Below are 23,794 nucleotides of genomic sequence, written 5' to 3' on the forward strand. Positions count from 1 at the left end.
TTGCTGCTGAAAGAATCAAGATTTTGGGGTTATTCATCATCTGTTGTAGTAATTTGTTAATGCTTTTAACCCTTTAGGCGCCAGAGGTCTTTTTCCTAAAACGTTCGATTTTGACATCTTAATTTCAAAAGGCTATATCTTAAAAGAGATAAAAGATAGAGACTTTCTGTAAATTAGAGAAATATTAAGGATGACTCAAAGTTTATGTAGGGATTATATTTTCCCATCTAATTTGCATATTATGACGTCATATAGTGGCGGCCATCTTGGATTATAGAATTTTCATGAAAGTCACATGTTTAAATGATAAAATGCAGCACTTCTTTCCCCCAAAAATGTCCCTCACCTTCTGTATGCTATATTGCACAATACTGAAAGCTCAGGTAAATAGTAAGTAGTGAACAAACTGTGTAAATCATTACTAATAAATGGTAGAAACAAACTGAATGCATGTAGCGGTTGGCCTTTTGCTGTAGAGATTTTCCATTTACTACATACAGTTGGCACTCTGATTCCATGTATATGGGGCACATATTATTCATATGACACACAAACACAAGTAGACAAGACCTGTTTAGTTCAAAAGCTCACTCGCCACGGCAAGCCACAGATCATGAGTGAGATGACGAGACAAGACGAGAGACAATGTTAGTATTTTCTTTTTCTTTTTGTGGTTTTTGTTGTTTTTTTGGTTGTTGTTTTTTTAGCTGACAAAGACGCACACATCACAAGGACATAAACACACAAAAAAGAACACATATTGTACACTACTAAATGGTCAGGGAAATAGATAGTAAATCAACAGTGTAAATTACTAATAAATGGCAGACAAAAAAAAAAAAAGAATTTATGTTGCAGGGCTTTTGCTGTAGAGATAATGACTCCCTATCCATCCAGGTGACATTTCTTGTAGTGTTTCATGGTGTGGTCTTGCGATAGACTATGCATAATAGCCCCTCTGCCCCGTGTCACACCGCCTCTGCTCCTGCTACGAGCAGCGCGGGCGGACTATACTTTCACTTTCAGAATCACCGTCATTTTCTGAAGGCAGATAACGTTATTCCCCTTCAGAATTAGGGTCCGCGAATAGAAGACCCAACACTTCATTGCGGGTAAGCTTTATTGATGCCATTAGATAATAATAATAATAATAATCTAATGCAAATACTCGCTGACGTTGACAATATTGCTCTGATAAAACGGCTCACTCGCACACTTGCTCCGCTTTTGTTCTCACTGATTCAATGCGCTCTAGCTAGTTTTTTTGATTCGGGGATGAAGTATGACATGTCTGCCAACTAGTGGAGGGGAGGTCGAACGAAATTTGACACTCTATTTGACAAAATCGGCCGTTTTATTCAGTGCCGCATTTTGTCGAGTAAACTCGACCGTGGCGCCTAGAGGGTTAAGTTCCCTTTCAAGGGAACTCGAGCTGCGTTGAAACGCTGCGGGAGCGCCCCTGCGTGAGTGCGTCATGAAGCATGTATGGAATCAGTCCAATGGCGAGACGGAACGTCATAGGTGGGTGACATCATCGACCAGGAAACTATGAAGCACCCCTGAATCATAACCGCGCTAGCTTCTGTGCCTTCAGCAAGCGCTTTGTGTGAATCATATTGTCTGAAAGTGTTTTTGTCTGTCCTTAGTTGTTACTAGGCAGGAGTTTTGTCACATGTGAGCGTTTACCACTAAGAACGCTGCGCTCCCGCCGATCGCTCTTCGAGGAGGATAGTTCGGTTCGCTCTCGGCTTGGGTCCCGCTTCTGTCAAGGCAGAGCAGCGACTTCAGTTGTGGGGTTCGCAAATGGATCTGTCAGTACAGGGTTTGGAAGCATGCTCTGCGGTTTCTTCCGCCTAGGCTGAGGCCCCGGTACTGTAACTATCCAGTTCTGAGGAGCTGGATGTTGTTAGTATTGGAACAGGAGATACTGAGGACTCGTCACCTCAGTCTCCTGCATGTGAGGAGTTAATGGAGGTGCTCACTCATGCTGTTCAAAAATATTGTAATAAAGTATTGAGTGGCTAGCAGACAAAAAAAAAAAAAAACACAGGGCAGAAAAGCAAGCTTGATGAACACTTTCTGCCTTCCTGTATGCAGTCTCCATGCCAGTGCTTACCATTCTTCCCAGACCTTCACACCGAGGTGTCGAAGTCCTGGAACAGACCAGTTTCTTCCCATATATTTAGTCCACAAACATCTACATATTCAAACATATTTGGGGCAAAACAATATGCGATGCCTAAGGCTTGCGAGCCATCTCTCCCCGAATCAGCATCGTCTCTGAAAGCACCAGCATTACCCTCCAAGACATTCAGAAACACCTCGGGTTTGGTGGGTAAAGCATATTCAGCGGCGGGTCAGGCCGCGGCGTGCCTGCACACCATGTCTATCCTGCAGGCATACCAGGCCGACCTATTAAAAGATATGAGTGAGAGTGAGGAGGTCAGCACTGACGTAATTCAGGAATTAGCAGCAGATTTATCTCTCCATGCCACCAAGTAGACGGCCAAATCAGTGGGCCGTTCTATGGCAGCCCTGCTGACCACGGAGAGGCATTTATGGCTGAACCTCTCAGGGATGAAAGAGAAAGAGAAAACCTTCCTTCTGGATGCCCCGCTTTCCCCTGCTGGCCTATTCGGTGACTGTTAACTCGGTGATCGATAGGTTTCAAGAAGAGAAAAAGCAGGCGGCGGCATTCCAGAAGTACCTGCCACTCAGAGTTCATGTCCTAGGGACTGCTGGGCAGGAGCAGTCCCGGCCGCCTTCTAGCTCCTCACACAGGTCGCAACAAAAGCGGAGTGTCGCGTCTCGCGCTCCCCCACAGAAAGACTAGGACGTGGCGTGGCGCTCTCAGGCGAAGTCTGCTAAGGGTAAAACTGATCTGAGGACAGTTATTATCGCTAAGAAGGCTTCGTCTAAGAAGAAGTCCCGCCACTGTCAGGATGCTGAGGGTGGTCCCCACCGAGAGAAAGCTGAGTTCACCGCATCACATGGTGCCCGTTCTCTCTCAGTGCCCTCAGGGGCCCGCTCTGCCAACCGTGCCTTTATGCCGGGGCGTAGACGGTCCTGGCGTAGACGGAGCAGGCTCTGGTAATGGAACAGGAGGTAAAGGCTCTTTTGCAAAAGGAGGCTATAGAACGGGTTCCTCCTCCCAGCAGGGAGTCAGGTTATTACAGCCGGTACTTCATTGTCCCAAAGAAGAATGGGGGGTTACGTCCAATTTTAGATCTGAGCCTGTTAAATCGCACAGTAGGGAAGCTCAAATTCAAGATGCTCGGTCTCAAACAGATCGTGTCACAAATCAGATCCGAAGACTGGTTTGTCACGATAGACCTAAAGGATGCTTACTTCCATGTTTCCATCCTTCCACAATACAGGAAGTTCCTGAGGTTTGCTTTCGGGGGCAAAGCATACCAATATCATGTTCTTCTGTTCGGCCTAGCTCTGTCTCCCCACCCATTCAAGAAATGCATGGATGCAGCTCTGGCTCCAGGGCATCCGCATTTTAAATTATATCGACGATTGGTTGATCCTAGCTCAATCGGAGCATCAGGCGGTTCGGCATCGAGATGTCGTTCTCGCTCACTTCAAGAGATTGGGGTCGAGTCTGAATGCCAAGAAAAGTGTGCTATCTCTATTACAGAGGACCACCTTTCTGGGCATGGTTTGAGATTCGATGACGATGCAGGCACGTCTGTCTCCTGCTCATATCGCTTCGATTCTCTCAGCTTTGAAACAAGCAAAGCTAGGCCAGTCGCTCACTGTAAAGCAGTTTCAGAGACTGTTAGGTCTGATGGCGACAGTGTCCAATGTTATACCTTGCGGCCTGTTGTAAATGAGACCGTTGCAGTGGTGGCTCAGGAACAAGGGGTTCTCCCCGAGGGGAAACCCACTCCGCATGATCAGGGTCCTTGTCATTGCGTCACGTTAACGACGGATGCTTCCCTCACGGGTTGGGGTCTGTGGCAGGACCATCATCTCTCGTAGCACATAAATTGTCTAGAATTCTGTCATCGACATCCTGTCGAGGCAGGGGCCGAGGCCCAAGGAATGGAGACTCCACCCCGAGGTGGTGGAGCTCCTGTGGAAGAATTTTGGTCATGCCAAGGTAGACCTGTTTGCTTCCAGGGAGACATCACATTGTCCACTGTGGTTCTCTCTAAGCCATCCAGCCCCTCTGGGGTTGGACACTATGGTGCAGGCATGGCCGAGGTCACGTCTGTATGCATTTCCCCCGATTGCTCTGCTCCCAGGAGTTCTGGAAAGGGTTTGCTGGGACGGGGTCAGTCTATTGTTGGTAGCTCCGTTCTGGCCGGCCCGAGTATGGTTTGCGGACCTAGTGTCTCTCCTCTACTCTCTCAGGCGAGTGGGTCGATTCTTCACCCCTGCCAGAACTGTGGAAATTGTGGGCTTGGCCTCTGAGGGGGCCCAGCTCATGAGTTCTGGTCTCTTAACTGAGGTTGTTGAGACCATCCTCCACTCCAGACCTCCGTCCATGAGGAAGTTATATGCCTTGAAGTGGAGACTTTTCACTTCTTGGTGTGGAGAACACCAGTTGGACCCGGTTAACTGCCCGGTGGGTGTAGTGCTGGAGTTCCTGCAGGAACGCTTCTCCGCAGGGCTATTCCCCTCCACACTTAAGGTGTACGTGGCGGCACTAGCTGCTTACCACCCCCCTCTGAGTGGAGTTTCTCTGGGGAGACACCCACTTATAACACGTTTCCTTCGTGGCACTTTAAGACTGAGGCCAGCAGTACACACAAGGGTGCCGACCTGGGATTTGGCCATTGTATTAGAAGGCCTCTCCCTAGCTCCGTTTGAGCCTATTGAAGAAGTTTCTGAGAAATTCATTACTCTTAAGACAATCTTTCTGCTTGCTATCTAGTCTCTCAAAAGAATTGGAGACATTCAAGCTCTCTCGGTTTCTCCCTTGTGCCTGGAATTATCGCCTGGCATGGTAAAGGCTTTTCTCCATCCTAGGCCAGGCTATGTTCCTAAGGTCCCTACTAACACTGTTAGGCCTATAGTACTGCAGGCATTTTGTCCTCCTCCTTTTCTGACGTCAGACCAAGAGAAACTAAATCTGCTCTGCCCGGTTAGGGCTTTAGATGCTTAAGTCCACAGAGCTGCCCTGTGGAGGAAATCTGAACAGTGCTTTGATTGTTTTGGGTCACCCAGGAAGGGGTGTCCTGCATCTAAGCAGAGAATGAGCAAGTGGGTGGTTGAGGCTATCTCACTTGTTTATGAGTCGGCTGGTCAGCCTTCACCTTTGGCTGTACGAGCTCACTCGACTAGGAGTATGGCTGGTCATCACCGCATACGTTCGTTAGATTCTACAATCTTGACTTCAGCTCCACTCCAGGGGTGCAGGTGCTTTCGACACAGTGTCTCGTTCCCTCTTCAGGGAACAAGGGTTACATATGTAACCGAGACGTTTCCCTTTAATGTTCGATGGGTGAGTAGAGCAAGGTAATTTCATTGAACCCATTTTTTTTTTTTGCGTATTACTGCATTGATAGAGCAAACCTTTCACTGATTGTTTACAGTTTAACGGAAGTTACTCTCATAATTTGTGCAAAGCATCATAGGGCATAGGAAAAAGGTGGATACTAAATAGTAAGCAATCTTCCATAGCTTACAGGCTAAGGACAGAATACAGGAACTAGTTACAGAAGCCAGGTTATTAGTGGCTACACATTCATAGATTCCAGCATCCTTCTTAGAGGTCTTCATGATCATCAAAAGTTGCCTTCCATCTGGGCAGGCCACTAAGCTCATTCTGTCATGAATCTCCAAAGGTTTCTTATCTACGAACAGAAAAAAATTGTTGGAGAACTACCTTTTTCATAATTAAAAGTAAACCAATGAATGAAAAATACCTTTCATCCATACTATTATAGGCTCAGGACTACCAGCTGGAAGACAACTAAGGGTGACTGGATTTCCTTCAAGAAGAACATGGTCCTTTAGTGTAATATGGAATACTGGAGGAAAATCTAAAAAAAAAAAAAAATGGATGAATTATTAATTGGAATTGCTGATCAAAACTCTAGCACTTGGCATACCAGGGGTCCGTTCTTCGTACGTCGCTAACTCACTTAGCTGGATTTGATTGTTGGCGATTTGGCATGATCTTGGATTGTTTGGTTCTTCGACGCTCATCCTGGACTTGCTGTCATAGCAACATGTGCGCAAACTTAAACCTGCTCGGGAGCAGGCTTATTTCATGTTAACAGGATTAGATCCCGGCTTCATAAGCGGAGCTGATACGGGAAGTCCAGCGCAGCGCGATAGCGCACTTTCTTTCTGAGATATACTTTTTTTCTCGTGATTTGTGAGATTGTCGTTTTTTTGTCGATTTTATGTTTAAAAGTATGGCAAGCCGTTTTAACTTTTATTCATTTCCAGGATATGAATTGTTGATATCAAGAATTACATTTTTGATATCAACAATTACATTTTTTGATATCAAAAATGTAATTGTTGATATCAACAATTAAATTTTTGATATCAACAATTGAATTCTTGATATCAACAATTTAATTCTTGATATCAAAAATGTAATTCTTGATATCAACAATTGTATTCTTGATATCTGTAATTATATTTTCACTAGTGAAATCTCACCATAGGCTGCCATTCAAAATCAATTGTTGATATCAAGAATTGATTTCTTACTAGTAGAAATATAATTTTTGATATCAATAATTACATTGTTACTAGTAAAAATGTGAATAACTGATATCAATAATTCAATTGTCACTAGTTGAAATATATATTATTGATATCAACAATTGAATTGCTACTTGTAAAAAATTTAATTTTTGATATCTGAAAATGTATTTCTGATATCAATATTATTTCAGATATCTAAAATGGCTTTCTTACTAGTAACAATCACATTCATGATATCAGAAATTAACATTGTCACTAGTGAAAATGGAATTATTGATATCAAAAATGAACATTGTTACTAGTAGCAATTCAATTGTTGATATCAAGAATAGACATTTCAACTAGTGACAACTGAATTCTTGATATCAAAAATAAAGGTTTTTACTAGTAAGAATTGTATTTCTGATAAGTGTATTCAGAATTTTAACTAGTAAGAAATACATTTTTGATATCTGTAATAGTTTTGTCGCCCTTTTAACATTTAAAACACATGTAGGATATGAATTGTTGATATCAACAATTAAATTCTTGATATCAACAATTAAATTCTTGATATCAACAATTAAATTCTTGATATCAACAATTCAATTCTTGCTATCAAAAATGTAATTGTTGATATCAAAAATGTAATTGTTGATATCAACAATTTAATTCTTGATATCAACAATTGTATTTTCACTAGTGAAATGTCACCATAGGCTGCCATTCAAAATCAATTGTTGATATCAAGAATTTATTTCTTACTAGTAGAAATATAATTGTTGATATCAAGAATTACATTGTTACTAGTAAAAATGGCAATTACTGATATCAATAATTCAATTGTCACTAGTTGAAATGTCTATTCTTGATATCAACAATTGAATTGCTACTAGTAAAATTTTTCATTTTTGATATCTGAAAATGTATTTCTGATATCAATATAATTTCAGATATCTAAAATGGCTTTCTTACTAGTAACAATCACATTCATGATATCAGAAATTAACATTGTCACTAGTGAAAATGGAATTATTGATATCAAAAATTAACATTGTTACTAGTAGCAATTAAATTGTTGATAACAAGAATAGACATTTCAACTAGTGACAATTGAATTCTTGATATCAAAAATAAAGGTTTTTACTAGTAAGAATTGTATTTCTGATATGTGAAACTGGAATTTTAACTAGTAAGAAATCAATTCTTGATATCAACAATTGATTTTGAATGGCAGCATATGGTGACATTTCACTAGTGAAAATACAATTACAGATATCAACAATTATAGTTTTTACTAGTTGAAATTCAATTGTTGATATCAAGAATTATCATTTTAACTAGTGAAAATGTAAATGCTGATATCAAGAATTAGCATTGTTACTAGTGGAAATGTAATTCCTGATATCAAAAATAGCCATTGTTACTAGTAGAAATCTAATTCCTGATATCAATAACAATCATTTTAACTGGTGAAAATTTAGTTGTTGATATCAAGAATTCATATCCTTCGAATGATTAAAAGTCAAAACGGCTTGCCTATTGCCATTCCCAGGATATAAATTGTTAATATCAAGAATTATAGTTTTTACTAGTTGAAATTCAATTGTTAATATCAAGAGTTATAGTTTTTACTAGTTAAAATTAAATTGTTGATATCAAGGATTCATATCCTGGAAATGAATAAAAGTTAAAACGGCTTGTTGAAATGTAATTCCTGATATCAAAAATTGCCATTGTTACTAGTAGAAACATTATTCCTGATATCAAGAATTATAATTTTAACTAGTGAAAATTGAATTGTTGATATCAAGGATTCATATCCTGGAAATGAATAAAAGTTAAAACGGCTTGCCATATAAAAGACAGTTTTAGTTTTTTTAGTTTTTTTTGTGGCATTTCCAAGCCACTTAAGACCCAATGTTGTAAAGCAGTTTTTTTTTTTGTTTTTTTTTTTTAGGCTATCATAATTTTTTATGAAGATCATACAATCATGACCATGCCGATTACAGATATGTCACTCAGGCTTCACTAACGTGATTGGTACCATAGACTATAGGCTACCATAGACTGCCATCAAGGCCTCAATGAAGGGGATTATGTGAACAGAAAGGGGGTTCACAATGTAAATGTGCAGCCCAGTTACTATTGTGATTCTTAATATTCCAGATTAGTAATATTATATCAAATAAAATAAAGGCAGTTGACTAAAATCTTCCACATAAATGGCCAGGATCTGTGCATGACTTAAGAATTTTCAGAGATTCACATTTATGCACATTATTTGAAAGTGGTAAGAAAAGTTCCACAATTAAATATCAAGCTCACTGTATTACATACACTTATGCTGATCCTAACAGAACTGCATTTTTTCATAGGTGATTATGACATGTTCCTGCCTGCAGACAGGTGTTTTATGACCCCATTCCCTGACCCAAACCAGTTACAATGCAGCACCAGGACAAAGGCACACAATGAAATGAACTTTGGCTAACTAAAGGGAAGATGTCAGTGTCTGAAAAGTCTGAGGGTTGCACACCTGACAGGGCCTGGGACATTGTTGCATGTGCCATATTACACAACATTGCCACAAAAAAACACTTCATTAAATGTTTAATAAAAGACAAATATGCTTAGTTCCTTGAGTTTTATTTAAATTGTAAAGAAAAGCCAGTAGTCAAGTGCCTGCAACAAGACACATGCCTCATGCAACAAATAAAAAGGAAAAGTTGGCTATACACTGCCCACCTCTAGGCCTATGTCTCCTCTGTCTGTGCAGACTCTTCTGTAGGCCTTTCTGTAGATGTGGAATCATGCAACTTATATTGCAGCCATAAAGCATACAAGTATAAATTAAGTAAAGCTATTTATGCACTTGCAGGTAGGCTAGTTCCTCCATATGACAGTTATCTGAGAGGGTTTATTCACTGTCCAGTGCAATGGAAACAAATGGACATTACAAAGTCTTATACTTTCTTTCCTTTGGAAAGTTAGAAAATGTCCACTTACTGCACATATTTCAGCCACCACTTTCTTGGGAACAGATACAAGTGTTGGTGTATTATGTAAAAGTGCACAAAAGAGGAAAACACAATGTCATTACAATGAACTACACTGGGGAAAAATGTGATCAATAACTCATGGCAAAATATTTTTACATTAACATAAGTTTATCAGTTTTCACTTTCACAAATCAAAGCAATTCATCATTACTCAAGATTTAACAGTTGAAATGACTATACAGCCTTAATTTAACGCAGCAAAAATTATTTTACAGTGTAGGCTACTAAGATCTTTTCTATTTTTTTCTCAGCCTTTTTCTTGGTTGCTTTTATAAACAGAACACCATTTATTTAACAGTGCCTTTTATAAAAGAGACTATAATATAACTAAAAATGACCATTATGTAGAATATTTTTGTACTTCACTTTTATTTGTTCCCATGTTCTAGTGTGGTGACTGACATTACAATGAACAAAGTAATTATGCAATTATTAAAATACAAAAATATAGGCTATTAAGTGATAAAAACATCTAACATGGCCACGTCTAACGGATTTAAATTGTCTGCTACTTTTTGCCAGCCCTCTCTCCTGGCTTTTGCAGACTTTGAGGTGTTCCCTGGCGTTTTGATTAAACATTAAAATTCCTAATAAACTTCGACTATTAGTTCTTGCTCTGCTGAGGAGAAAAACTGAGCGCGCTCTTTGGCCACGCTGAGCAGCCAATAGCAGCGTTGCTGATCAATGTTTCTACTATCGATACATATCCCCTTTTAAACTTAGCATGAACGCGCAATTATCTCAGATAACTCAATCCAGCGATACTAATCATATCCGGCAAGTGTGTTCAAAGAACCGAGTTAGCCAGATCATGATTCGCACGATGATATCATCTTGGATGTGTCATTTGATCTCGGATGTAATAAGCAACGTACGAAGAACGGGCCCCAGGAGCAGAAGGAATGGAATTACATGTTTTGTTTCACCTTCTTTTGGAGTTGCGGGTGCACTTGATTTAGATGGTGTCCTATCTCTCTTACTTCTGGACAAACGCCATCTGTCCCACCTAGACCTTATGTCAGTTTCAGGAGCTGTCAACAAAGAAATGCTTTTAATGCAATTTTGCAGTTAATGTCTCTTCATAATTTGCATACATTAGTCTACAAAGCTTAACTCATAAAGTTACACTATCTAACTAGCATACTTAGCAACAACTTACATACTTGGAATAGTGAGGGAATAGTTTTGGATAACTGAAAAAAATTGCATAAACTGAATAATACATACTCTGAAAGGACTCTACAGAAGTACTACTAGAAGCGTAGTTCAGTGTTTCTTTGGATGATGTAGTAGCAGTATGCGAGGAAAGCTGGTTCTCTGGAATGTCCACATTCTTGTGAATGAGTCCATCAGACTGAGAGCGGCGATGACATGAGAGCAAAGGTGTTTTCTGTCCTTCATTTCTAGTTTCCTTTTCTCCCCCCGTCTTGTCAGGCTGACTTTGTTTTCTTAATGAAAATCCAGATACCTTTGACTCAAACTTTTTTCGCAATGCCAGAACTGGGGAATCATTTATTTTCTTGATGTATTGCTTCTCCTCTTTTAGAGTTTCTGCATCAACGTGGGGTCTAGTTTCCTTGTCCTTTCTGTCTTTTGACTTACTATGCACTCTATCAAATATTTCTGAAACATTAGATTCGAATTTATGTTGCACAGCAAGGACAGGCAATTCAGCAACTTTCTTATCTCTCACAAGATTTGCTTTGTTTGTATCTATAGTGTTATCAAACCTTCCTGTCTCAACTTCTTTTTTGTCTAGGGACTTGCTACGTCCCATAGCCCAGGTAACTCGTCGTTTGTTAGCAACAGAATCTGAGGTCTCGTCTTTCCCTTTTTTATGAATGGGTTGCAATCTCCTTGCACGCATAGAGAATCTTCCAAAAAGTCCAAGCCCAGATTCTTTCTCCACCTCCCTGAGGTCTTGGACAGACTTGGATTTTTCCTGTAATCCTCTATGTCCAAACTCCAATGGGGCTCCTACAGGGCCAGGTCGATAAACCTCTTCATTTGATCTCCGTGGAAGAACTGGCGAATTTTCTTCAGACTTTGCCCTTGTTAATCGTTTCAGGCCATGTGTCAAAGATGATTCCCTCTTCTTAAATCTTGCCTCAAAAAGTTCCTCTGAATCAATATCTTTGATATCCATTCTAAGAGTCGGCTGGTATGCAGACGAAGCAGCAGCAAAAACAACTGGATGTCCAGTGGTAGGTTGAGTATCTGGCTGTGAGATTTTCAAGATAGGGGTGGGTAGCACTGAGAGAGAGGATGCCTGTTTGCCATTTACCTGCACTTTACTTGAATAATTTGAGGATATGTCATGTGGAAGTATATCAAGACAAAATTGAGTACTTTTATTAATCTTTCCTTTCACACTGTCTTGAGAGAATGTGTGTTCTTCCATCTTCTCTAACTCCTTCTCAGTGTCATCTAATATAGATTCAGGCTGGGAGGTATTTATTATATGGACATTACCAATAGCCTCTTCTTCCTTAGACACCTGTTTATTTTCCAAGTCTGGAGTTGGTGGCTTGGAAGAAATTTCTCTTGGAAGCACAGGCGTCGGACCAGCCTTGGTTTGATCTGTGATATTAGATTTGGCTTCCAGAAAAAGGGAGGGAATCTCTAGTGGGGCACCAGATCTCCTATGTAATGAAATTGACTCTGAGTTTCCCTCCCTTAAAGAAGACCTCTTCCTGGATACAGTTTTTGTTTCCCTAGGACTGTCAGTGGTGAATGCCTGAGAAACTCCTGAAGCATTCAACCTGGCATGTCTGAAGTTACGATCCAAAGAGGCAGTCTGCCTGTCATCATCAACACCCAGTGTCTCAAGCAGGGGGCCACGAAGACCACTCATATTCTTGTCAACAGTGCCCCCTCTTAGCAACCTCTGCCTCATAAGATCAAGTTTTAGAGCATAGTCTTCCTTGCTCAGGTTGCCTGTCTTTGGACTACTGCTCCTGTGTGGAAGCTCCATGGAAACTGCCTTTTTCATGTGCTTTTGGCTTTCCTTTGTATTATCATTCACATTACCATCTTCAGGTGTGATCTGCAGTAGAAGTGCACTGTCAGCAGAACTGCCTCTTCGCATCAGCTCTCTTCTGGACTTGGCTGCTACCTGTTCAGCTTCTACACTGTCACCCCTTTGCAAGGATTCTTTCAAGTGTTCAGTCCTTTCTGCAATTTCCAGGTGGTCTACATTCTCCTGTCGACCAGTTGCCTGACATTCTGTGATGTCTTCGAGCCAATGACTGTTTTTTTGGTAGGTATCATTGGATCCTCTGATGACATTATCATCATCCTCGTGAATCTCAGTAAGAGACATCCAGGAACCAGAGAACAACATTGTGTGGGGCATAGGGATGAAAGGAAGTTCATCAGTGTCCTCATCTGAGTCGGAGGACGACGATGGAGGTGGTGAGCAGTCTTTAAGGTTTCTAGGCACAGCAAGGGACACATGGCTTGAAGAGTCATCCAGCAATTCTGATATGGATCTCATCACCATTTTAGACTTGTATCTAATAAGTGAACACTGAAATAAAAAAAATAAAAAAAAATAAAAAATGAGTAAGTTAATGAACTTTTTTTTAAATGTTAAGTTTTTTTAATGTTTTTATTTATTTATTATTATTATTGCTTACCTGCCATTTCCGTCGGGCTAGTACTTGCTTATGTGACGTTGTGATGATGCTTTTTCCCTTTGTCAGTGACTAAGGAAAATATGACAATAAGATTAATGTGTAAACATTTCAAGCATGACAACTCTTGGAACACTTTACCATGGTAATGGATATGACAATGTTAATGTATTTGGTCTTTGCAAAATAGATCTGCTATGCTGTTGCTGCAGAACAATTACAGAGACTTGCTACTAACAGTACATGCACAGGCAAGCTGCTGTAAGCATGTGACATACTTCTGACAAACAAATAGCATACATGACATTACCAATAGCAGACCTATAGGGCTGGAGCTGGAGGAGGTGGTGGGTTTCTGATAGCATGCTGCAAGACTTGTTTACAGCAAACACAGAACCAAATTATTTACAACCCCATTTCCAGAATAGTTGGGACATTTTGTAAAATTATATAAAATCAAGAATCTGTGATTTGATAATTCTCTTGAACCTTTATTTAACTGACAAATGTACAAATAAAATATTTACAATGTTTTCACTGACCAACTTAATTTTATTTTGAAAATATAAACAAGTTTTGATTTTAATGGCTGATACACACTCCAAAAAAAGGTAGGACAGAGGCATTTTTACCACTGTGTCATTTGACCTACACTTGATTAGTATCCTTAATTCCCAAATGATTAAACAGCGTAATTAAGGATAATTACACTGTTTAATCATTTGGGAATTAAGGATGCTAATTGTTGATGTGTTGCAAGTGGAATATTTGCCCAATCTTGTCTGATATAAGACCACTGCTCAACAGTCTGTGGTCGTCACTGTCCCATTCTCCCTTTCATGATGGGTCATACATTTTCAATAAGAGACAGATCTGGACTGCAGGCAGACAGTCAGGCACATCCCTTCTATGGTGCAGAGTGTCTAGAAACCACTCAGTTTTAGCATGTGCAGAATGAGGCCTGGCATTGTCTTGCTTCCCTGGAAAGATGTCATCTTGATGGCAGTTTATGTCTCTGTATAATCCAAATATATGCCTTCATGTCAGTGGTACCTTCACACAAATGAAAGTTACCCATACCACATGAACTGATGCACCCCAGGACAGATGTTTGCTTTTGCACTTGTCACTGCTGAAAGTCTGGATGGTCCCTTTTGTCTTTGGGACTGAGAAATCGATGTATTTTTTTCCCAAAAACAAGCTGAAACATGGATTCTTCTGATCACAGCACACATTTGTCTTTTAGACCATCTGAGATGAGCTTGGGCCCAGAGAACTCGCCGGCATCTCTGCTTAGAACTGTTGTATAGCTTTCTCCTTGCTTAACAGAAATTCGAGTGGCATTTCTTGATGCAGTGTCATACTGTGTTAAGTAAAAAATGGTTTTCTAAAGTACTCCTGAGCACACGTGGCTGTATTTAACAGAGTAGCATTATGGTTTCTCATGCAATGCCGTCTGAGGGCTCAAAGGTCACACACATTAAACGGAGGTCTCCTGCCTTGCCCTACACAGACTGAGATTTCTCTGGTGTCACGGTTCACGGGTTCACTGACTCACCCTCGCTATGTTGTGTGTATGTTTGTGTGTGGTGGGTGTGGCTCATTATCGTTACTGATGAGCGGATCAGCGGCAGCTGAGTTTCATGATTGGCATCCTATTTATTGTCTGTGATTTCATCCTGTCTTTGTCAGATCGTTTTGTGATTCTCCTGGATTATTCTCCGTGCTTGCAGTTCCTGAGACTTCATGGTTCCTGGTTCTTGCTTTTTCGTCTTCTGTGTTCCTGAGGATCATCTGTGTCGCCTGGATTATCTGCCCATTGCGTCCCTGCGTTACCGAGCTCAACATCTTCTCTGCCCATGACGACTGACCAGCATCTCTATCTATTTCCTGCATTGTTCAATAAACATTTCTGTTTCACTCGCAAGTGGATCTTTTGCCTTCATTTACAGAGTCTGACATCTGGATTCCCTGAATCTTTTCTATGTATGGAAGATGGTGAAAGACATCAATTCTTTACAATCTTGCATTGAGAAATTTGATTTTTGAATTGTTTGACAAATCTCAAAGTGGTGAGCCATGACCCATCTTTGCTTTCAAAGACTGAGAAGCTCTTTTACACCCAAAACATGATTCCCTCACCTATTGCCAATTCACCTGCTCATTGTGGACTGTTTCAAAAGAGTTGGATAATCTAACTTGAGCTGTGTTTCCACCGCAGGAACTTTCCCCAGGAACTAGGAACTTCGGTGTTTCCACCGCAAGAGCCAGGGTCTAAATGAAGTTCCGGGTAAATATTTCCCCCTCCGAAAGTCCCTGCTCACGAGGTAGTACTTTTTCAAAGTTCAGGAACTTTCAGGGGTGGGACTTGGATGCTGAACATGCTGAACATGCAGTAACAGTCGTCTGCTATTCGAATCAACAATGGAGTTTAAAAAATACAACTGATGGACCGACGACGAGTTTCAGGCTTTATTAAACTTAAATTCAGAGGATGAAATCCAGTGGGAACTATAAAGTCGTGCGCAGTCCTACGTCACCGGACTATTTGCCTAATCTTCACGGTACTTTAGACCGTGGTGGAAACGCAGACAGCAACAGGTCTGGGGGGAAAAAGCTCCTGGTAAAAAAGTTCCTGGGACAAATTGTTCCAGGTAATTTCGGTGGAAACGCGGTTTGGGATAATCTTTTCAATTTTTTTTTTTTTTTTTTTTTGCCTCTGTCCCAACTTTTTTGTAGTGTGTTGCAGCCATCAATATCACAATGTGTTTATATTTACAAAATACAATTATGTTGTTCAGTGAAAACATTGGAAAACTTTTCTTTGTACTTTTGTCAGTAAACAAAAAAGGTTCAAGAGAATTAACAAATCCCAGATTGCGAATGTTATTGCATTTGGAAATGGGATTGTAAATGTTAAGCAAGCAAGCCCATTGGCTGCAGATGCAATTAGCGTGTGCCATGTAGTGATGTGATTGCTAGCAGATTGCATTAAGGCATTAGATATTTCAAGGCACAGTATTTCTGTTTTATGTTGAATGGCAGCTACAGTATGTATTTTGTACACAGCTTCTGTTGGTAGGAGTCGAGTCAAAGTTACCAAAAGTGATGAACTGAATTGTGTATGAATAATTTGTTTTACTGCATTAATCGGTACTGCAGCCTGTTTGTTAATATTCTATCATACCTTGAACCAAGGATGAAAAAGACATTCTGTGGCATCAGGTCTCCTAAAGTACAAATGGTTGAACATTACATTAAAGAGAGCATAACTTCAAGACAATTACAACTGTCAGACATATTTTACCAACAATTGTGGTGCAATAAACACTTACAGTTTGTTTGGTACAAGGAGCTTTATGATGAACCCTTTTGCTTCTCTGTAAAGGTCTTTGAACATGCTTTCCTCAAATGCTACATTATAATTCCTGATGTTCAGCAGAGTGTCACGGTCATTTTCCCCAGCAAATGGGGAAACTCCTGTTAGGCTGTGAATTTTGTGAAAGATAAAGACATGTTACACATGTTGAATGCAAAAAATACAATACAGATTGTTTCAAAGCAGCTTTACAGAGATAAAAGGAAAATAATGCAACAAAGTTTGTTTCCAGAAGAAAATAGCATCACAGTCCAGCTTAAGTTAGTTCTGTGATGTTTCATTTTTGTTGTAAAAAAGTTATTAATTTAGTTCATTTATATATATAGCCGCTCTGGAGAAAACTGTGATGTCATCGTCAAATAGGCTATACATACCATAAATAAGTTATGACACCCACTGGCCTATGGAGAGAAAGGTTGTTTTAGAAAATATAGAGAATGAAAATTTAACCAACTGTCAAAGAGTTAGGTGATGTGATGGTCTTTTACCAAATGTCTGTAGATTTAGAGATGGGTGACTGGTTTACAATCTCAGGAGCAATAAATTCTGGTGTGCCATATTTGCAGTACATTTCTTCATTTGGTTTGACTTTTAGAGCATTGCCAAAATCACAAATACGAATGTGATCACTTTTCTGGTCTGCCATAAGAATGTTTTCAGGCTGAAATACACACACATACTGTATAATTACTGTTCTCTGAAAAGTCAAAACAGTAATTTAAAATTATTAGTAAAGCGTTTAGTAAATTATACAGTTTTATCTGATGACCTTTATATCAAGATGAATTATGTCATTATGGTGAAGATAGGCGATACCCTCAAGTAGCTGTCGTATGATAGACTGAACCTGCACATAGAACACAAACATTAATTCTATGGAATATATTAATCTGTAAGTAATTTACTTACATTGTTTTAGCATCAATCAGCAGCAACTCATTTTAACTGAATACACACTTCAAACACCAACCTCAGATTCTAAGATGGTAGTCCTTTTTGTTATTCTTTCCAGAAGTTCTTCGTGGCACCTTTATAATCATTTAAGGATAATGATGCAAGCAAACAGCTTCTTATTAAAAAAGGATAATTAATCAGGGAAAGGATACAGTTCAGTAATAATGACCACTACACGCCTCTTTTCAAAAGCATCATGGAAGTGGATGATCTTCTCATGGTCTAACTCTGACAGGAGGGTCATCTCTCTCAGGGAACAAGTCTTTCTCTTTGCCCGCACTGAGATGAATTTTGCTGCAAACGTTTGACCCTTTTTTTGTGTCACTCGCTTGACATATGAAAAAGCCCCTCTGTGAACACATGAATACATTACAGACCTGTCAGATCCAAATATACAGTGTTCGGTTATACTTTATTTCAAGGTGATGTAGTTACATTGTACTTAAATAAGTAGGCTACTGAGTAATATTAATTAACTACATGTACTTACTATAGAGTTATGGTTAGGGTTTGGTTTAGGGTTAGTAACTTGTAATTATGCATACTTTAATGTTATTACTATAGTAAGTACATGTAGTAATGTGTAACTTCATCATCTTAAAATAAATTGTTACCCAGTGTTCTCCTAATAATTAGTGATGTCCTGTTTGTGAATGAATCGTTCTTATGAACCGGTTCTTTTTAGTGAGCCGGCCGAACCAGTACACTAAATCGGACTGAATCGTTCAAAACAGTTCGCGTCTTGCGTCAGTGCTGATCCACAGGTTACTAAAGTTACTCGAAATAAACAATATCCCGGAGTATATGTTACTCCAGTAACTCCAACAGTTCACTGTACTGAGACATGTTATGCTGAGAGAACCTTAGAGTGGTGAGCAGCTGATACTGAGCATGCGTGCACTACCGAACGTACAGGTACAGCGGTTCTCAATCACCAGTACAGAACCAAGAACTGTTTCTTTCGGACACGTTCGACATACTGAGAACTGATGAGCTGATGAGCGGAGCATGCTTGCAATTTTTTCAGAGGGACAAAATGCATGTTTCTTCATTTTTGAACATCAATAAGTGTAACAAAATAAAACATGTTGGAAACATGTTTATCACATAATTACTGTCTTATCTCTGTATTATTTTAAATATTGGAAACACAATGAATGGATTGTAAAACTAAACATTTATTATTATACTAAAACATTATTTTCAGGAACAGCTAATTTAATTTCTAAGTTGATATAAATCTTTGACGTAAACTCTTGCCAAGGTTTTAAGGGTGCTTAGTAAATGTTTATAATGTGTTAATCAAAACATAAACTATTAAAAATACTGAAGACATGCATCGACTTTTTATACTGACAAATTTATAAACACAACACTTTTGTTTTTGCCCCCATTTTTCAAGAGCTGAACTCAAAGATCTAAGACTTTTTCTATGAACACAAAATGCCTATTTCTCTCAAATATTGTTCACAAATCTGTCTAAATCTGTGTTAGCACTTCTCCTTTGCCGAGATAATCCATCCACCTCACAGGTTTGGCATATCAAGATGCTGATTAGACAGCTTCATTATTGAACAGGTGTGCCTTAGGCTGGCCACAATAAAAGGCCACTCTAAAATGTGCAGTTATATCACACAGCACAATACCACATATGTCGCAAGTTTTGAGGGAGCGTGCAATTGGCATGCTGACTGCAGGAATGTCCACCAGAGCTGTTGCCCATGAACTGAATGTTCATTTCTTTACCATAAGCCATCTCCAAAGGTGTTTCAGAGAATTTGGCAGTACATCCAACGGGCCTCACAACCGCAGACCACGTGTAACCATACCAGCCCAGGACCTCCACATCCAGCATCTTCACCTCCAAGATCGTCTGAGACCACCCACTCGGACAGCTGCTGCAACAATCGGTTTGCATAACCAAAGAATTTCTTCACAAACTGTCAGAAACCGTCTCAGGGTAGCTCATCTGCATGCTCGTCGTCGTCATTGGGGTCTCGACCTGACTACAGTTCGTCGTCGTAAGCGACTTGAGTGAGCATATGCTCACATTTGATGGCGTATGACACTTTGGAGAGGTGTGCTCTTCATGGATGAATCCCGGTTTTCACTGTACAGGGCAGATGGCAGACAGTGTGTATGGCGTCGTGTGGGTGAACAGTTTGCTGATGCCAACTTTGTGGATCGAGTGGCCCATGGTGGCGGTGGGGTTATGGTATGGGCAGGCGTATGTTATGGACAACAAACACAGGTGCATTTCATTGATGGCATTTTGAATGCACAGAGTTGCATTCATGATATTGCATAATCATGTTGCAGCATGATAATGCACGGCCCCATGTTGCAAGGATCTGTACACAATTCCTGGAAGCTGAAAACATCCCAGTTCTTGCATGGCCAGTATACTCACCGGACATGTCACCCATTGAGCATGTTTGGAATGCTCTGGATCGGCATATACCAGTGTGTTCCAGGTCCTGCCAATATCCAGCAACTTCGCACAGCCATTGAAGAGGAGTGGACCAACATTCCTCAGGCCCTAATCAACAACCTGATCATCCCTATGCGAAAGAGATGTGTTGCACTGCATGAGGCAAATGGTGGTCACACCAGTAACTGACTGGTTTTCGGACCCCCCGGACCCCTCCAATACAGTAAAACTGCACATTTTAGAGTGGCCTTTTATTGTGGCCAGCCTAAGGCACACCTGTACAATAATCATGCTGTCTTATCAGCATCTTGATATGCCACACCTGTGAGGTGGATGAATTATCTCGGCAAAGGAGAAGTGCTCACTTACACAGATTTAGACAGATTTGTGAACAATATTTGAGAGAAATAGGCCTTTTGTGTACATAGAAAAAGTCTTAGATCTTTGAGTTCAACTCATCAAAAAATGGGGGCAAAAACAAAAGTGTAGCGTTTATAATTTTGTGCAATATAGTTTTGTCGACTGTATAAGGTTTCCGCAGTTCTAAGCTCAGCACATACAGGCCTATTGCAACAGAGTTTCTCAAGTCAAGACAAGAACTGGTTGCTGCAGCGGTTCTCGAATCACTGAGAACTGTTTTTTTTCGGACACGTTCAATATGGAGAACCGATGAGCTGGAGATACTGAGCATGCGTGATAGCACCGTCTCTGAACCGAACTTTCTTTCGGCCAACTGCATGCTGTGCTGATACATGAGCACGGGTGAACCGAGGACTTAAATGAGGGGCCGAATTCGGCAAAATGAAAGTTTATTTAATAACAAATAAAATAAAATTGATGAAGACCAGTTTATTCACTTTATATCTTTAAGACATGTGAAACATCCGCGTTTGCTCATCGCCTGTAGGGTTCATTTGGAAAACGTAAATGTAAGAAACTTATCCAAGATGATTATGACGATGATTACTATTATTTAACTGAAGTTATGATTACAAATGCCTTTATTTGAATGTATTTTTATCCGCCGGGATGATAGAATTGACGTCATTACGTGAGGACGTAAAAGAACTGGTGAACCGGTTTTTATAACCGGTTCATTGAAACGAACTGTTCGAAAGAACCGGTTCGCGGAAAATAACCGGACGTCCCATCACTACTAGTAATAGCAGTGTTCTTCTAGTATGGTATCTGACCTGCCAATCTCTTTGTGTATGTCATAGTAATCAGTCAGCCTACGCATCCTCCGAAGAATTGTGCCTTCATCTTCCATTTTTTCTTCTTCTTCCTCCACATTTTTGGCTGTGAATAAATATATATATAAACCTTGAGTTATTCACTAGAACTGCTTTTGGCCAGCGTAGCCATATTCAAACTAATTTGTATAACTTACCAGTATGGACAGTAAGCTCAGCCTTACAGGACACTGACCCAGCCATGTTCTTAGTAGTGCAAGTGTAGACCCCCACATCCTCAGGCTGAGCATTGAGAACAACAAGCGAGCACTCTCTGTCATCATACACAAACGTAAAATGACTGCTTTCTACAAGAAGAATACTATCCTGAAAGTCAAACAGAACAAATCATCAAGGACAGCAAAAAAAAAAAAGAAATTTTATATATATATATATATATATATATATATATATATATATATATATATATCCAGTGAATTTCAATTATAGACATTCACATTCTCACGACTATAGAAATTAACATGTTCAAGAGTGTAAACGTACCTTGAACCAGAGGATTTCAGGGTCAGGTTTTCCATCTACAACAACAGTTAAACGAGATGTTTCCCCCACACAGACATCCAAGTCCTCCATGATGATCTCAAATGTTGGGGGCACTGGACACCAAAAAACAATTTAAAAACAACTTGAAAACTCAATACCTGAAGCAGGATCAATGCAGACAATCAATACTCAAGTACGAAGAAATTAAAGGAATAATTCGCCCCCAAAAAATAATGTGTGATGCTTGTATAATGATGTCATGAGAGTTTTGATGTTATTGACATGTTGTCATATTGGATTATACATACAGTTTATAATATTACTTTTACCCTTTATGTCCCATGACTTGAGGTTTGATTTTATTGGATCATACACAAGTTAATCAATGTTTTGATTATTTCTAATCATGAAAAGTGATTCTCCCTGCTGAAAAATCCAGCATTGCTGGTCCCCATCATAAGGTATGAGATGCAATAGTCCCCAGCATGGGAATTGGGAGTGTTGGTGGACCAGCTACACCAGCTCAGTTTTGCTTGAGAACAGCATGACTATTCTGGTTCACCAAATAGACCAGCAGTATACCAGCCTGGGCCATCATGAAATGCATGCTCTTTTCAGAAGAATTATTACTTACACACAAGAGATTGTATGCTACCTTGTACTAAAAAAATAAAAATAAAAAAGATTCTTTAAATATTCTTTATATATCTTATTTTGAAGAAAAGAAAAGAAAAGACAAGCATACAAGACAGTTGCATAAACATAGGCACTATGTTAACACTACAGGTGCTGGTCATAAAATTAGAATATCATCAAAAAGTTGATTTATTTCAAGAATTCAACTTAACAGGTGAAACTAATATATTATATAGACTCATTACATGCAAAGTGAGATATTTCAAGCCTTTATTTGTTATAATTTTGATGATTATGGTTTACAGCTTATGAAACCCACGAAATCAAAATCCCAGAAAATTAGAATATTACATGAAATCACACAGTAATTACACAGTGATACCATGGTCATTGAACCAGGTTTTGGTTCTTTTGGCAGTGTGGGCCGGTGCAAATCCTGCTGGAAAATGAAGTCAGCATCTCCATAAAGCTTGTCTGCTGAAGGAAGCATGAAGTGCTCTGGAAATGTTCTGGTGGACGGCTGTGTTGAGTGGACAGCACAGTGGACCAACACCAGCCGATGACATGGCTCCCCAAACCAACACAGACTGTGGAAACTTCACACTGGACTTCAAGCATCTTGGATTGTGTGCCTCTCCATTCTTCCTCCAGACTCTGGGACCTTGGTCTCCAAATGAGATGCAAAATTTGCTCTCATCAGAAAAGAGGACTTTGGTCCACTGTGCTTTATTAATTCCAGAGTCAACGCAGCCGTCTACCAGGACATTTTCAGAGCACTTCATGCTTCCTTCATTTTCCAGCAGGATTTGCACCGGCCCACACTGCCAAAAGAACCAAAACCTGGTTCAATGACCATGGTATTATGTGTAATTACTGTGTGATTTCATGTAATATTCTAATTTTCTGGGATTTTGATTTTGTGGGTTTCATAAGCTGTAAGCCATAATCATCAAAATTATAACAAATAAAGGCTTGAAATATCTCACTTTGCATGTAATGAGTCTATATATTAGTTTCACCTGTTAAGTTGAATTCTTGAAATAAATCAACTTTTTGATGATATTCTAATTTTATGACCAGCACCTGTATGTTATGTCTTCAGAACTAGTCTGACTAACTTGCAGTTTTAACCAAGGGGCAATCACCCTTTTTCAATTCAAATTAGACCAATCTACCTTTTTATTTAACTTGCTTTAAAACGAATGCTCAATAATCACACATCATACAAAGATGTCTGTTAGAGTGCATAATCTGAAAAGCATTGCATTCAAATGATTGTATACAAGTGTGTCCGACTGCATCCTGCA

The 23,794-nt window shown here is 39.6% G+C and overlaps 1 protein-coding gene across 10 annotated transcripts in view; it reads right to left on the reverse strand.

Annotated features, from left to right (window-relative positions):
- The window catches only part of spega (striated muscle enriched protein kinase a), a 128,347-nt gene that overhangs the window by 15,592 nt on the left and 88,961 nt on the right, over nucleotides 1-23,794 (reverse strand). For 8 of the 10 annotated variants that reach the window (XM_079883273.1, XM_079883272.1, XM_079883270.1 and 5 more), the window contains 15 exons: nucleotides 21,852-21,964; nucleotides 21,506-21,674; nucleotides 21,309-21,414; nucleotides 17,837-18,034; nucleotides 17,701-17,758; nucleotides 17,500-17,577; nucleotides 17,219-17,391; nucleotides 17,105-17,131; nucleotides 16,687-16,839; nucleotides 16,539-16,581; nucleotides 13,355-13,423; nucleotides 10,944-13,245; nucleotides 10,643-10,747; nucleotides 5,880-5,996; nucleotides 5,640-5,807 (listed from right to left, as the gene is read on the reverse strand). In XM_079883273.1, coding sequence (XP_079739399.1) covers nucleotides 5,640-5,807; nucleotides 5,880-5,996; nucleotides 10,643-10,747; nucleotides 10,944-13,245; nucleotides 13,355-13,423; nucleotides 16,539-16,581; nucleotides 16,687-16,839; nucleotides 17,105-17,131; nucleotides 17,219-17,391; nucleotides 17,500-17,577; nucleotides 17,701-17,758; nucleotides 17,837-18,034; nucleotides 21,309-21,414; nucleotides 21,506-21,674; nucleotides 21,852-21,964 — 3,879 coding nt within the window. The remainder of the gene's footprint in view (nucleotides 1-5,639; nucleotides 5,808-5,879; nucleotides 5,997-10,642; nucleotides 10,748-10,943; nucleotides 13,246-13,354; nucleotides 13,424-16,538; nucleotides 16,582-16,686; nucleotides 16,840-17,104; nucleotides 17,132-17,218; nucleotides 17,392-17,499; nucleotides 17,578-17,700; nucleotides 17,759-17,836; nucleotides 18,035-21,308; nucleotides 21,415-21,505; nucleotides 21,675-21,851; nucleotides 21,965-23,794) is intronic. The other 2 variants (XM_079883275.1, XM_079883268.1) reach the window with 2 other exon arrangements.

The sequence above is a fragment of the Squalius cephalus genome (genome assembly GCF_949319135.1).
Source record: "Squalius cephalus genome assembly, chromosome: 10".
Classification (NCBI taxonomy): domain Eukaryota; kingdom Metazoa; phylum Chordata; class Actinopteri; order Cypriniformes; family Leuciscidae; genus Squalius; species Squalius cephalus.